The sequence below is a fragment of the Manduca sexta genome, chromosome 22 (assembly GCF_014839805.1).
Source record: "Manduca sexta isolate Smith_Timp_Sample1 chromosome 22, JHU_Msex_v1.0, whole genome shotgun sequence".
In the NCBI taxonomy this organism is placed as follows: Eukaryota; Metazoa; Arthropoda; class Insecta; order Lepidoptera; family Sphingidae; genus Manduca; species Manduca sexta.
Window position 1 is genome coordinate 12071749 of NC_051136.1, and position 16306 is coordinate 12088054.

Genomic DNA, 16306 nt, shown 5'->3' on the forward strand with positions numbered 1-16306 from the left:
TTAAAGAAGTTGTTTAAAACCAAAAACTTAATCCACCCACATAATCTTGTAATGTGTCTGTGCATTATGACATGACGAGAGCCCACATTAATTGTTACAAATTAATTTGTCTTAGGGGTCTCCAAAGTTCAAGCTGTTCAGTTTTAAAGTATTTTATGTCACTGTTGACTTCGTATTCATTACGAACTTAATTAATTTTAATAGGAGGTAATACAAAATTTTATGTGGATCATGATTACATTCTTCCACTTACTTTATTTCCATTGCAGTGTGGTTAGCGTCATGCTATATCATTTTAGCTCCCCATGTCCATACCTAATATATTATGTTTTTAGATCACTTTTTATTAGAGATACCATTAGATAATACATCATCATCATCATCAGCCACATAAAGTCCACTGCAGAACATAGACCTCCCCCAAAGATTTCCAGACGGACCTGTCGAAAGCGGCCTGCAACCAACGTGTTCCTGCGACCTTTATCAAGTCGTCGGTCCACCTCGCAGGTGGATGTCCAACGCAGCGCTTGCCGGTACGTGGTCTCCACTCGAGAATTTTCTTACCTCATCTGCCGTCAGTTCTGCGAGCTATGTGCCCTGCCCACTGCCACTTTAGTTTGCTAATGCGCTGGGCTATGTCGGTGACTTTCGTTCTTCTACGGATCTCTTCATTTCTGATTTGATCGCGTTGAGAAACACCGAGCATGGCCCTCTCCATAGCTCGCTGACTGACCGTTTAGATAATACATACAGTACATTTTTTAATACAAAGGTATTCAGTATAAGAGCGTATGATTACCATTTGAAGGTATCTACAGCTTACATAAAGTTATAGGTCGACATAAAATCATTGTTATGAATCAATACACGTTACATTTGACGTATACGCTAACTATGGTAGAAGCCACAACTTAACTTAACTTACATTTGTCTTAAAATGTGATAGAGTGTATGTATGTATCCAGAAAGTATTTTGAAGTCATTCTCGGTTTTAGATACTCTTAAGTTAAATTATCATCATATATCATGCAGTAGTCCCGTGCGACACTCCGCTACATTTTAATTTTCTCTTCCTGTGAAGAGGGTCAGATATGACGTTTATCTTGGCAGAAAGGGCCTGCGAATCTGCCTTTTTTGTTTATTAATGTTTTTTTGCTTCAAGTTTAGCCGTTATAGGGGTCGATGCAACACGTTCTAATTTCGAGGAAAAAGAAATCTTATTACCTTCAATGTCTCAAAAAAAAACAGCAGACGTATATTGATGAAAAATAGCGTAAGTAGCATCTAAATATAATTTCATCATCTAGTTTAACTTAATAAAACAATTTGATTCTTAATATTGCGCCCTGTATAAGGTACCTAGAATTTATATTGAATTTAGGCTATAAATAAACAACGAGAGAGTTACAGAGCTTTTAACTTTATTATAATACCTTACGACACAGTTCTGTTTGCTATTATCAAGACTGTAATGATTAAAGTTATGATTCACTGGGTTTGTATGCACGACATTCAAAACTCATTGCTAAGTTTTTATTTGTGCCTGTTGGACGTCTCCTTTTTGTAAACAAAAATGAATACTAAATTGATAATATTTTTGGCAACACTTGTAATTTTGACTGATGCCTATGTCGTCAAATCACCGAAGGATCTCAGTTCGGCAGACTCTAATGCTCTAGGTAATTTTTATATTTTTTTCATCGGATTGTTTTTTAATCGCCTATTATTATCTATAACATAGTCTAACGTAATATAACTATACAACTAAGTATTATTATATGGTATTTTTAATTTCTTTATATTAAAAAATATTGTATTTATATTCTGGATAATTTTTGTTTGATAATTAAACAATTTACCTTGAAAGAAGAATGTTAATTTAGTCTTATTTTTAATTGATTTACTTATCTTGTACAGTACATTGTGAAAAAACATTTCTTCTATTTATATACCTTGTGACGTATAATTAGACGTAAGTATAAGTTCAAAGTTAAGACGCTACAGTCTTATTTGTTTAATTTTGTGAAATCTTATTTATTTTTACATTTAGTGAATTAGTAGTAGGCACGTCTTTATTGACACCATGATTTATAGATTTTTTAATTTATACTTACAGGGTCGTTTTGTCATTGCGTTACTAAATGAAACCACATACTTATCTACTTGGAAATAACACTTTGCAATAAGTTACTTGAGCCGTAGATGAAAAATAGATTTTTTTTTAATAATAAGTAATTTTACTTGCACGCCCCTTAATGCCACTACTACAACTCTATGAGAATTTGTCGCAACGGTAATGTCATATTTTCATAAACTAAATGATTAAAATGTCAGAAAACTAAAATTTCTATTGGATTTTTGTTATTAATGGATGATTTTTGGCAAAACGTCAGCAAAGGTGTAGGCGAGTATGTGGTTTCATTTAGTAACCCAATGTCAAAATGATCCTGTAAGTATATACTTAGTTATATACTTACAGGATCATTTTGACATTACATACCAGAATTATAAAGAATAGAGAGTTTATTACACAACTTTCGCCTAATAGTTGCTTGGAATTTATCGATATTTAAGTACTTGCTCTCAGTGGGAACTTTGTTATAAAAGTGTACAGTAGCTTTGAAAGATTTGCGGATCTTCTGGTGCCTCGTTTTGAGTAACTATAGGTAGATTATTTTTATTTCAAGTATTTAATCATGGATATCGTTACTTTTTGGATGATTTTCCATATTTTTATGGATGTACTAAATTAGTGGAAATGAACTGTGCTACTCTCTAATGACAGTAACAAACAAATAATGAAAATAATTATTTGTTTCTTTGAATTTTTTAGGGAACTTCTAGAACAGCATGTAAATAGATTGATTATAGCTCGTTTATAAAAAAAAAAATGATAATAATGTTAGCAGGACAACTTCATAAAAAAGTAAGCAAAAGAAACCAATTTAGCTGTCTCAATGTCAGTCAATTGGCGTATCCTGCTGACTGCAAAAACTGCGGCGCTCAGCTTTATAGCTCGTAAATATATCGACGGTTGAGGGCTAATTAACTTAAGCGAAAAAAAAAAACGAAAAATTTTAACTAGCTTAATAAAACCATAGGAAAAAGTGCTGATTTTAAATATGTATGAAACGTGTGGCAAAAATGTCGCTTAAGTCAATCAGACTGTCAACCGTCGATATGAAGTTTAGAGTCCAATGTAATACCAAAAAAAATTATTGTATCCACAAGATAACTCGTCACTATTCATAAAATGATAAAATTTTATTAAATTAGGTGTGACTATTTTATACATTAGTATTTTAACTATTTAATTATAAATTGTTTATCAATGATCTTTTATTAAGAGAGCGTGGTTAAACATCGTTTAGAATTAATTGATGTCGTTTTGTTTTAAATCATAAGGAAGTGTCCTTTGCAAACAACACTGTATAGTGTATCATAACTGTCCCGTATGAAAGAAGTTGTCATTTATATAAATTAGAAAAAGGCAAGGTCCAAGAATTGAGTCCTGTGGAACTTCCATTGTAACAATAGAATCAGGAGATCGTATTCCATTACTATGAACACTTTGTACCCTATTATTTAAATATGATTTAAATAAATCAAGGGCAATTAACCCCATAGCGGCTCAATTTCCTGTTAAGAATATCATGCTGAACTAACGAATAAAAAATAGTTTTCTATAGGTCACAGAACACTCCTAAAGTATCTTGAAAATCCTCCAAAGCAGCAAATATGCATAAGCTCCACGCCAGCATCTGTCGAGTTGGTATTTCGTAAAGTTTGTTTGGGTGTCGTAGTTGTATTGCGTACGTAATAATTGCTGTGTTTAGGTTTTGGCTTCCATCTCCTGGTAGGGGAAAGTGATATGACTGTAGATGTGCGCGAATTATAATATCGAATAACGAAATACGTTACATCCCCAAGAGTAGTGCCGGCTTGTCTGTATTTGTGTATATAGTTTAATTATTAGTGTCAAGTTGTAGTTTTATTGTAATATAACTCTAATCAGAACTATCTATAAATCATTCCGCACGTGATGTTCATAATTTAAAATATAGTACTTTCCAACGCTCAGTAAAATACATATTAAATATCCACAGCACCTAAGTCAGATAGAACTCCCACATCGTCATTCGTCATTATTATCCAGCAGCTAAATTACAACGATGCGTCAACATAGGATTGTAATATAGAATAAAACCCAATATACATGTATCTTAGAATATATTGATTGTAATCTGTAATGTTGTACAAATAAATAAATAATTAAACTCTTATTGTTAACAGACCAGAACTCTCAATCTTTATTGCACGCGACGTACGATGAGAGTCTTTACATCCCGATGCGCGTGTCCAGCTGCAGTGATGGTATCTGTGACCTCGGCTGCAAGATACTTGGCTATCCTCACGGAAGGTGCATCTCAGCGAATACTTGCCAGTGTTACTAGTAGATAATCTACTCGAGCAAGAATATCGTTATATTGTTTATTGAAGGCGACATTAGACCTATATTAGATTCCGTGTCAAACATTTAAGAAATAAATCTTTTTTCATACTTTGGTGTTTATTTTTAATCGTCACGTAAATTTTTGTTCAAAATATTATAGAATACTTAATGATTGATATCTTAATAAATCTAATTAATTTAATTCAATCACGAACACAACACAAATTATGTAAATGTTAATAACTATTATAATATAAATATTTATAGCGTTCAGATTTCCAAAAACAGTTCCCGAAGCTTATACGTCAGAACGTAACATCGAGGAAGTGGTCAGAGAGCCATCGGAAATTACATTTTTAATCTCCTCACCCGACGGCGGGCGTCCGTTCGCCATTTCCAGTTTCGTGAAACTTTTTATAGTAATTAAACTTCAATGCAAACCTTCGTGTAATGGTGCATGCTGGCCGCACACTAAATATTTCATACGTCTGGAATTATCTATAAAGTTCTATTTTTAAATATTTGGTAGGTATCTTAGAATAAGTGATGGCAGCCTATGTTCGACTTGGTTGATGGGTTTACGACATCCAAATCCAAACATCCAGTTTTACTCAATAATAATCTTGTATTATAAAGGATTTTCTTTTTTTTATTAGTAAATGATACATACATGCCATTTGCCATGTGCGGGGACTTCCCCAATGTTCTCGAGTTTATATATCCGAACTTAATGATATCATTGTTATTGTTTTGCTTATGTATGATATAAACCAACATGGGTAGCTCGTAATCACTATATTGTATCAGAAAGTTCCACGAATTTGACTTGTTACGGAATTTTTAAACTTGTTTATTTGATAACAACATACATAGTATTATTTAGTAAATTTTTTTTATCTCATTATCCTATTAATACATAATTTTTCGTCATACTATTCCATTAAGGGCAATACAAATTAAGTACGTATATCATTTGTCGGGTAGTGGCAGGTAGATTACAGGCGGCGACGTCATAGGTTTGGATCCTAGGAAAGTAGGTATAATCTAACTCGAATTTACCAAGAGTTATTTTTGTTTGTATGAGTGAAGGTTTAGGTTAAGCGGGCAGGTTGTGGAAATTAAACTGAATCCATCCACTGTTATCTGATATGTATAAAGATAGATACCGACTGGCATGAGTAAGTATATAGTCTAAATATAATGTCGACTAACGAGAGAACGTGCATCCAGTGACGATTGCTAGCCTTCTACCAGTCTTACTATATGTACACCAACTGACCCAGGACGAAGTTACTATCACGGCTCATCACTTATACGGTGATCTGTCAACAAATTATATCCTATCTTCACTTGCATAAATTATACATGTGTTGTACATAATGTGACTTTAAGGTTTATATGCATAGAAATTGGATCACATCGTATGTGCTCATTACAAATTCATCTCAGTCCACGCGGCGGCGCGCCACGTGAGGATACGTCTTGGCTGCACGGCTCAGAACACCGAGTAACGCCAGCCGGCGGAAATTGAAAATATTGAGTCGCGTCGCCTCTTTTATTATCGACGCCAATAAAAATCTTGCGTAACTGCTCTGAAGTATGAACATTCTTTCAATTATTACTCCTTGATTATGATGATAGGAACTACTAATTGCAAAACGCCTTTGTCGACTTGAAGTTACTCAATAGAGTATTACAGAATTTGAACATGTTGGACAACCGCTATTTATTTAACTTGATGTCCATTTTACTTCACCTATGTATATTTCAATCTACACTCTGGAATGAGCTCATTACCTACGTATTGAATAACCATATAGTTTCAGGAGTGTCATGATGATGGAGTGAGTGAGTGAATAGGAGTAGTAGTAATAAGAAGTGGTATTTCAGTTTTATAGATTGATATACATTACAATTTAAAACAGCCAACCCAAGAGCGTTTAGAGGACCCTCATATTCTGTAAACTTCCTCGAAAAAAGTTGACAAACTACCTAATGCAGAGGTGGAAAAATTATTGCTAATATATTACGTTGGTTTCCGAGGCTGCGGGATACCTGCCTGTGACATTGTCATTAATCTGCGGGGAACTGTTGATATAGCTATGTATATTTAGATCATGAATATCGTACATACACGATTTTTTAGATGTGGATTATGTTTCTGTAATGAAGAACGAACAGTAAATTATTTAAATTCTCATGTCTGTACTAAAATACTTTTCAGTATTTACATAAAAAAATAATAATATCTAAGTGAATAAGAATAAGTGCGTATAGGCCTTGATTCTCAAAAATACGTTTATTATTGGAAATATAGCTCCTAGTTAGACAGACGAATTATACTTAGCACTGTGTAGTTATAGAACAGGAACGTGTTTAAATGCATAACAAAGAACTTTGAGCTGTAAACATTGTAAAGTTAAGGAGAATAAACACTGATAAAAGTATTACCGTGACTGCATCGTATCTGGTTACGGGCTAGCGGGTCTGCAGTATTCGATGTCACGAACCAGGATGTGCCAAAGACGCGAGCTAAACATATTTTATGAAACAACAGGGATTTCTAAGAAAGCCTCTAGGATTACCTACAAATCATTCTGACTGTTGAAGTAGGTAACAGTGGTCAAATCACAAGTTCTTAATGATTAACTGATAACTTTGCTTGTTTTTCATTTTTTTAAGTATAAAAATAACTAAATATTTTTAATGAATCCCCGCAGATCTCCGATACGATTGAATCGAATTTCGATCGATTTTTTCTCATGTATATTCGCAAAACGATTAAAATCCTTAGACAAAGGTATTTTGTTCTACAACAGTGAAATAATCTAACTGACATGATTTTTAATGGAAATGGAACAAATCATTGCATGCCTTGTTAATCATCACATTTATGCCAGCCTACCTAATTACGTTTTCACGTTCCGATGAACGGAGCCAATATAATAGGAATGTGTCACCTTATAATTCGACGGAATCGTCGCTTGTAAGGCCTGTCTTAAACATAATAAAGCAACTATGACGTCACAGTGGCCGTAAGTTAGCGCGATGACAAGGTGGAGACAGCAGCGGAGTTGGTACTCCACAAGATAAATGGCGAGGCGCATTAGTGAAATTTATCGTCATTCTGCTTCTGAAATGAGTTTTCGAATGTCGTCAACGACCTTTGATGTTAAATGTATACGCCTCTCTAATGTAAAATAGTGGGGCCTTGAATATAACAGTAAAGTATTCAAGTCCTAACAGTTTTCAAAATATGTGAAGTCTGCCTGAATGAGCTTTAGGCTAGCGGGCTGACTAAGTGCTTATATTTCTCCAGTAGTAAAGAAGATAAACATGGCTGATACCCATTATATTTAAGTATTCTACAAACTCCACCTCTCTTAAATAATTCAATAATAGTACAGGCATCTAAGGAATTTAATATCTGTAAGGTAAAACATTGTAGGCGTGAAAGTAGTGAGGCATCAACAAGTCAGTTTAGTTTACAATATCAACCATTTTTAAAGGTAATTTAAAGGTAGCCATTAAGTTTTAAGGTCATTTAAAGGTAGCCGTTGTCTGATAGAAAACTGTTGTGAAGCTTTGTCTTATCTTTTTATGCAAGAATCTAGTTTGTCCTGGGCATTATTCGATTGCCTTTTGCACATGCCTTATAGATAAGAAGCTTCACAGTAACATACCTTTATTCACTATAGGGTAATTCGACCGAGCTATTCATAATTTTAAACAACATTGGATTGTTATTTGTTGCAGCGAGATTTTTCTTTATAAAAAGGAAATGGAATGGTTTGGTTCACACATACTTTTTTGTCAGATATAAATAAATCTTGGCGTGTTTTACTGAACAGTAAAGTATCACATTTAGATTAATTGCGTGTTAAATATGAATAAATTATTTTCGGATAAAGTGTAGGTTGGTACATTTTGGCTAATTCCACTTGGCTAATTAAAATAATTAACTTTCTCTACTCATAAAGCCATTACAAACGAGCTGGATGAAATGTTAGCGAACCATTACCGGCTTGATGTTCGAGGACATGACAATATGGTTCATATTTTTGATTTTTGATAATATTAAAGTTTGTGATACTATACATCATTTTTAAATCGCATCGATTTAAAAAAAGTAGAGACATCTATACGTTCGAACATTGTTATTGGTTACAAAATACCGTAATAAATATGTTCGTCTTACAATTTCCTTATTTACTCAGTTATGACTGTAGAATAATGTATTTGTGGTTACGTTTTGTTGTTTTTCTTTTAGATTAATAAACGTTTCGTCATTGGTAGGCTATAATTAAAACACTTCGTGATAATATTATATTATACATTTAACAAGTAGGAGTCACGTATTGTTCATAAAGCATACAATATTATTACGCCTTATTCCCTTTTCAGTGATAGGCAGGGGTATAAACTATATTTCACTAGTAAAGATGATATAAGCTAAACTGTGAGACATATCTGATAGCGATCGAGTACCTTAATTTCAAGTGATTTTTACCGGTTACATGGGTGAAGGTGTGTTATATATCTACCTACCCCTGAAAAGGAAAAAAGGCGAGGGGCTGTGTTCTTCCGACCATAAACAGCCGCAATTTACGTTATAAATGAACGATCAATAAGTTACATTCAAAATGAACTAGATAGATAAAATTATCGTCGGAACTAGTTCACGCGGTGTTACACGTGGGGCTTACAGAGCGAGTTAAAAGAACTTATTGCCTATTAGTTGCCGGCTACACACCAGCTTAGCGCTCACACGTTCATCCACTTTGTTCGAGCGGGAAATAGTTATTTACGTTCGCAATGTAAAAACTCGAATTAACCTCTGACTTATTTTTCATAGGAAACAAAGTACCGTTTGTAAATTGCAAAGAGAGAGAAATGTTATCTATTTAGAGTGCTTTTGTTATTTCTTCGTGGGATATGTACGAATAAAAAAAAAGTGTTCATAGGTTGACGCCCCAACAGTATCAGAAAAGTACATGTCACTGTGTAGAGTTGAGGAAATCAAAGTTCTGAGAGATTTTCGCTCTTGTTTATGAGAGTAATCAACAAAAAATGATTTTGTTTGTTTTATATCAAAAGTAAGAGCCCGAACAATTATTCTGTAATAAAAACTGAAGACAAATTGCGTACAACGTTGCTTTAGCACTTACAACATAATATCTTCTAAGAAGTTTTCCTACAACTTCTTTTGGCAACTCAAAAAATGTCTATAAATATCACAATACAATGATCGGTTTTGTATCACAGGTCATTAATATCTATTACACGGATCTGACAGAAACGGGCATCATCAAGGGCCGCGTGTACCCTAATAAATAAAGTAGGAGAAAAATCGCTGGCGAGACACGAACCCTTCCCTCGGGAATGCATCGCCGGCCGGGCCTTCAGGAATACGTATTTACATACATAATAATGTCCCTCGCAAAGATTCGGGAGACATCATCAACGTCCATTTGCCGGACGATATAATTCTCTTTTTGTCTTTTTTAAATTGCTTTTCATGGAATAGATTGTTAACTTATTGGTGTGTGAAATATAATATAGTAAATTACGTGTTTTGCATAGTTTAGGATTGAGATGTGGCCATTTAAGTGAAATATCAGTATGAAACATTCTGGTTTTATGCGACATTTAAAAAGAAATCTTCTGGACTGTTTTGTCTTTCTCTATCTCAAAGGGCAATAATCCAGATTATTATCATCAAAATATGATCTCATGATGAATTTGAAATTTAAATTCACAAAAATAATTGGTTGACTACGCAACTAAGCCTAGACCATTCTATAACATGATACGTTACATAAACTAAATCGACAGGCCTCTACAGCCGATGTCCAGCCCAAAAAATATGTTAAAAAATAGATCGGCTACAAGCATAAGTTTATCGGGGCGGCCGCGTCGAACCGTTTTGCGTGTACCAACATAATCCCTATTTACTGGGCCTCGGGAAATTTACTGGCCCACTGGTGGTTATTTATGGGCAACGTTCGCTGCAAATGGTTTTGATGTGTTTGACCAGAAATTGCTTGTGCGAAGCTTAATCTTGCAGGCATTGTGCTGGGTTGGAATGGTGTTGCGTTGAACATTTGTTTGGTTATAATGTGGACTGTCTTATAGGATTAGTTTTACCTTCCTCCATGTTAATAACCATAAGGTGCAAGGCTTTCCTTTTATATCACTTTACAAATGTTTAGTGAACGTTTTTGGAATGTGACGTGTTATATTTGCAGTCAGCCATTTTAGTAGATGAAGAAATTCAAAACTTCTATACTTGTTAAAAAGTAAATCTATATTATTTTATTTTAGTGATGATAAAACATTTTGGTAAGTACAAAAAGAGTACCTACCAAACTAAATTCCTACTTACCATTTCCTACCAAAGTCCTTGAACATATGCTGGTGGTAGGAGATACTTTATATCTACTTAACCCGATAGTGAACAGCGTATACAAGGTGGAAAACCCCGCTATAGTGCCTTACGTAAATATGTCGCGTTCCGGGATCAGCTTTGTATATCCATCACTAACAGACTCGCATTATAATCGGTACTAGACCTGGAATTCACTCCGCTCACTGTCAGGTCCAGTGGGATCAAATGTAGGGCATAATATACGAAATCGACATTCTTATATAATAATTAGAATTACAAGTCAAGTGTATATTGTATATAGCATTAATGATAATAATTTATGTAAGAAAGTAGGTATTTTATACGTCGAATGCACAACGAAACAAAGAAAATACGCCGTAGTGACGCGCCAGTCATCCAGAATATTCGATATCACTTGACGATCACCGATATAGGATCGCAATATCGAAATACCTACGCGGAGGCATCCCTTAGTTCTGTATTAATATCCTCCTTAATTACTACTATAATCGTATTAAATACACAGCAGGACGAACTTTCATTGTTTGTGTTTGATTGAAATTTAATTCACTGTAGATATAGTGAAATCAATTATATCGATATTGGTATTTTCCGCTCGTAGTCGTTTAACACAATCAGCTTGTAAGTTTAATTATATTACTTTTAGGTTGGATTTTAGTATACGAAATGATTTTCGGATAATTAGTGAACAGAGTTGGACGAAATACATTATTGTAATAGACAATATTGGATACTTATTACATTGTAGGATACATCATATTATGAAGTAAGATATTCTAAATAAATGTGTAAGTATCTCACCACAAACTATTTTTATATTCCAAGTGTATAAAGCATTTTTTTCCCAAATGATCGTAATTGTATATTTAACTATCAACTGGGTGTAGAATTTGTGTCTCACATAGGTTGAAGGGGGTTCCGCTTTTTAATACGTAAATGATTTCCCTAAAGTTAAACCGGCTATACACAGGCTGATCCCGGAACGCGACACACTTACATAGGCCACTATGGTGGGTTAAAGTATCTAGACAAATGAGATAGATTAAAAAACTGTGCCTCATCAAAGTAAATCAACGCAAATTCAATATCATCTTATCCTTTAATCAGTTTCGATGAAGGAGCCCGACAACACCGCGTTGAGTGGTGCTCGGCTTTATTTATCTTAGCAAAGGTTTAAAGCCTACGGTAAACTGACTCCGGCCCAAATAAAATCGGTTTAAATGAATTCCACTCCATCAATCGTCGGGGATTAATTAATGTAGCTAATGGCGAACAAATATCCGGCGGAGAAGGCGTATCGGCCCCGGTTTGTAACGTTTTAGGGACGTAATTGATAATCTGCGGGTTCTCCCCCGTTCGACTAGGATCGTATTGAATACTTCTGTTAAAAATATTAAATATTACGTTATAGTTCAGATTATTAATAAATTAATTATTATACTTATCATATCACAAGAATGGGATGCACGTTGCTAAAACGCTTTGACTTAACTTACTAGCTTAACATAACCTCTCTGGGCGATGGGTTGTCCTTGTCTATACTGATATGCATTAATGTAAAAACCATCTATCTGATCTAGATCCTTAAATATAAAAAAAAATGCATTGGAAAGTATAGAAATATAGAGCCATTAATTCTATAAGTAAATACCTAATTAACAGCACTCCTATCTCCAACATCAACCTAACTCACTTATCATTTATGTAAAATATTACATACACAGATTATAGCTCATTAAATAAAATTTCCAAGCTAATATTTGCATAACGGTTGAAATTTTAAAACCATCCCACGTCTTCTTTCGACTCGGCAAAACACTGACTTTGAAGTTAACTGAGTGTAATTAAAATTTCGCCGGTGTTCTGCAAACATATCGCTTGAAACATTAATTTGTTTCCAAAGTTCCAAACCCCGCCTCTCCTTTCAATCAATCGGTATTTAGGTGTCAAATTATCTGGATAATAAATGCTTCCTCTTTAAACAGCGTGAAAATTAGTCTCTTCATATATTAAAAACTAATATGTATTCATATTGTGTTGTATTTATGACAATGGTCTATGTATGTAATATACCAGTTTAATACCGGTCTTTTATTTCATATTCGTAAAATCATTCGTATTTATAAAAACGGAATGCATTATTTGAGTTCTGAAAAAAGTTACCTACTTCAATTTAACAAGTGCTTTTGCAAATATTTGAACCGATTCGGCGCTTAACATTGCTTCGTTTAGGGTTCACAACAGCAAAATTTCGAAGCACTGTTTCGTTTCTTTTCATACTATTACCACAGTAGGATAGTTGTGATGCAGGTACAAGATGACCTCTATTTTATTTAGCACCGAATACCATTGCGATTTAAAAATAATAATATTATAATATCACCCCTGTGTTATGTACTATCCCACTGCTGGGCACGGGCCTTCTCTACTACTGTGAGGGTTTATGCCTTAGTTCACATTGATCTAGGAGGCATTGGCAGACTTCAAACATCCTCAAAATTCTTGTAGAGAATTTAGGCATGCAAATTTACACACGATGTTTTCCTTCACCGTTAAAGCAAGCGATAATTCACAAAGAATATACACAATTATTAATAATACTAGCTGTCATAATATAATGTTTGTTTTTTTATATTTTTCTTCGCCATTTAGATCTATGTTGTTAGATGGCATGCTTATAATAGTAACAGTAAAGTACAGTACAAAATGTTTTTTGTTATTAGATAGAGTGGTCATGTTTTACTGAGGAGATGAATATTTCCTCTGGATCCCTCGCTACATCTCTCTATTAGAGGTTATTCTGGTAAGATACAACCTCATCGGTCCAACATATGGGTGTACTTACCCACGGACGAGTATCCACCTTCAACCTTGTCCTTGAAGGATGGGCCTACCTATGGACTGGTCGCCTGGAATAAAAACGTGCCCGAAGAGAGCGAGTATGTGTGACTATACTAAGACGGGTCGAGGCTACGACGAAAAATTACATTAGATATACTAAATTGTTAAAGGTCTATTTCTCTTTAAATATTGCAAACGACCTCTTTAGAATTAAACACGCAAGTAGTATACGGTTAAGGATAAACGTGACAAGTTTCCTTCCTTTATTATCCTTGTCACGAAGTTTTCAATTATTTCTCACCAAAATATTTAATTTCTCCTAAATGTGTACATATCTTGAGAACAAACGAAACTTTTTAATCGATGTTTAAAACAAATTAACCACGCAATATGAAATAAACACCAAGTTTAATGGTCCAAATTAGGTGAATTCATGGTTAAATTGACTAAGTGAAGTTCTGTGCTTAACAAGTTAAGTATTGTGATTTCAGATTGAGTTTTATTTAATAGAAAAATCCTGAGGACTATAACAGAGCTGTGGATTGTGGATATGTAATGTAATAAAATATTATTGGCTATTCTTTTGGTTATTATACATCGCTAATAGTGTTTTAATAATGTGGGTAATTCAGGTCTCTGGGTTAATGATGATCTCGTCATGAGAGGAAGGTAACCGACTCACCTCGGGGCCTTGGTGTACAGGCTTGACATTTGGGCTATTTTATAGATAGCATTTGCAAATAGTAATAGTCTAATTGTGACTAAAAATTAAAACTCGCCAGAATTTCCAGTTGCGATGGGCCCTATAAATTTCCCAAGGAATTCCACGAGTGTATTTACGCCATTGTTCTTCTGCATCGTTAACAAATTACGTACCTATTTATTATCGCTTTAGCAATTTTATAATTATAACTAGCGGCCTCAACAAACGTTGTTCTGCCTTAAAATGGAGATTTTAGAACCCGAGTACAGTGTAAGTGGGTGTAATAGCGAACCTAAATCATCCAGGGACCCACTAGAAAACACAAAATAATCAAAAACACCTGTCCAACAGTTTAGGAGGAGTTCAATGAAATACGCGTGTATGAAGTGTTCAGCGACATAAAGAATTAAATATACATATTTTTATTTATTCATAAATAATAAACGTGCAATAACATGCGCGATTTGTAAAAAGGGCGAAAATAGTCGTTGAATTTTCTAATGTTCCGCTCAACTTCCTTACTTTTTTCTTCAATAAAAACCTTCTCCTGACAATAATGAACACAACAAAAAAAGAATTAGCGAAATTGTTCCATCCGTTCACGCGTGATGCGATGACCAAGGGAAACAGAGATTCATTTTTATATATTATATAGATAATCTGAGCTGTTAACCCTTCTACAACACATTACAACTGTCTGTGCATTTGTGTGTGTGTGTAAAAAATAAATGATTTAAATTATGTCTGATAAATATTTACCAAGTTTTACTATTAGGAATAAAGTTTTCTCCCAACAAATCAAATAAGTCAAATTTGATAGGCTTCCGTCCCTTAGATTATATTTGATAAAGATGTAAAAGTGAAAAGTTGCAAGGTAATTTACGGGCCGATTTAAATAAACCCATTTTCTGCCATTGAAACATTCGATCATTAGAAACTTCGCTATCGAGACAAGTGTCAAAGTGTCCAACTCTCAAAGGAATGAGTTAGAAAATAACTTGTCAAAATTAATTAGAATGGCGTCTCGATCGGACATTATAAGAGCCTACATTAACCAATTAACCACGATTATATTATATTTGATAAGATCCTGAATTCTTTAATGTTAGTTTTTTGAATTGGCTAGTTATATTAATTAGAAGTGTAATTGGTTTAATAATTAAGGCGCTTCGTAGATGCTGAGGAACTCAGAACGAATGCACTTTCTGAAGTTGTTAAAGAAACTGTCAATTATTTCATAGCAGTGTATTGTTACTCTACAAGTCGACAGCGCCGGCGTGACGCCTTGAGCGCCTTTCTAAGGAATAATTTTGGATTGAAAGTCTGCTTAACTTTGATGACTCAAAAGCTAATAAAATATAAAATCGGCATAGAAACCATGTACATACATACATAGTATCATGCTCTATGCTATAGAGGTAGGCAGGGACTATGGATTGGCACTTTGCACGCATACTTCTATTGCTTCCTCTACTTTCATGCGTTCTGCCGGTTCAGGGTACTTTTGACCTGGCCTTTACTAAGAATGTAAGATACCTAACATTCAAAGGTTCAGTGCGGTCGATCCCTACCGGCTCTTGCATCCTTTTCGCCTTATATATCCTCTTTGTTAATCTCCTATCGGCTATCATCCATCCTCTCCAAATGCCCAAACCACCTTAGCTTACATTTTATAGGAACAATCTTGAACATATAACTGAAAAAGAACATGTAGTTACCAAATGTCAAAAGGGGGTTGTTACAACGGCACAGAACAAAGGCAATACGCGGGACATCAATATGCTCATTGCAGGATAGAAATTCAGTTCGATTTACATTTCATGCTTTTTAGTATGTTATAAACGTCAGCGTACGGGGATTTTATCTTTAAAAATATTCTTTCTATAAAAATAATTATCTT

General features: G+C 34.3%; 1 protein-coding gene across 1 annotated transcript; it reads left to right on the plus strand.

Annotated features, from left to right (window-relative positions):
- Nucleotides 1-1510: 1510 nt before the first annotated feature.
- On the plus strand, nt 1511-4561 carry LOC119190227. The gene is made up of 2 exons (XM_037441596.1): nt 1511-1679; nt 4294-4561. The coding sequence occupies exons 1-2, from the start codon at nt 1574-1576 to the stop codon at nt 4452-4454; spliced, it is 267 nt and encodes an 88-aa protein (XP_037297493.1). The 5' UTR covers nt 1511-1573; the 3' UTR covers nt 4455-4561.
- The last annotated feature ends 11745 nt before the right edge of the window (nt 4562-16306 follow it).

What these genes read in the sequence shown, in the direction of transcription:
- LOC119190227 (XM_037441596.1), top strand. Translation starts at nt 1,574, where the DNA reads ATGAATACTAAATTGATAATATTTTTGGCAACACTTGTAATTTTGACT. An exon ending in GGCAGACTCTAATGCTCTAG is followed by an intron (nt 1,680 to 4,293) that starts GTAATTTTTATA and finishes TATTGTTAACAG; the next exon opens with ACCAGAACTCTCAATCTTTA.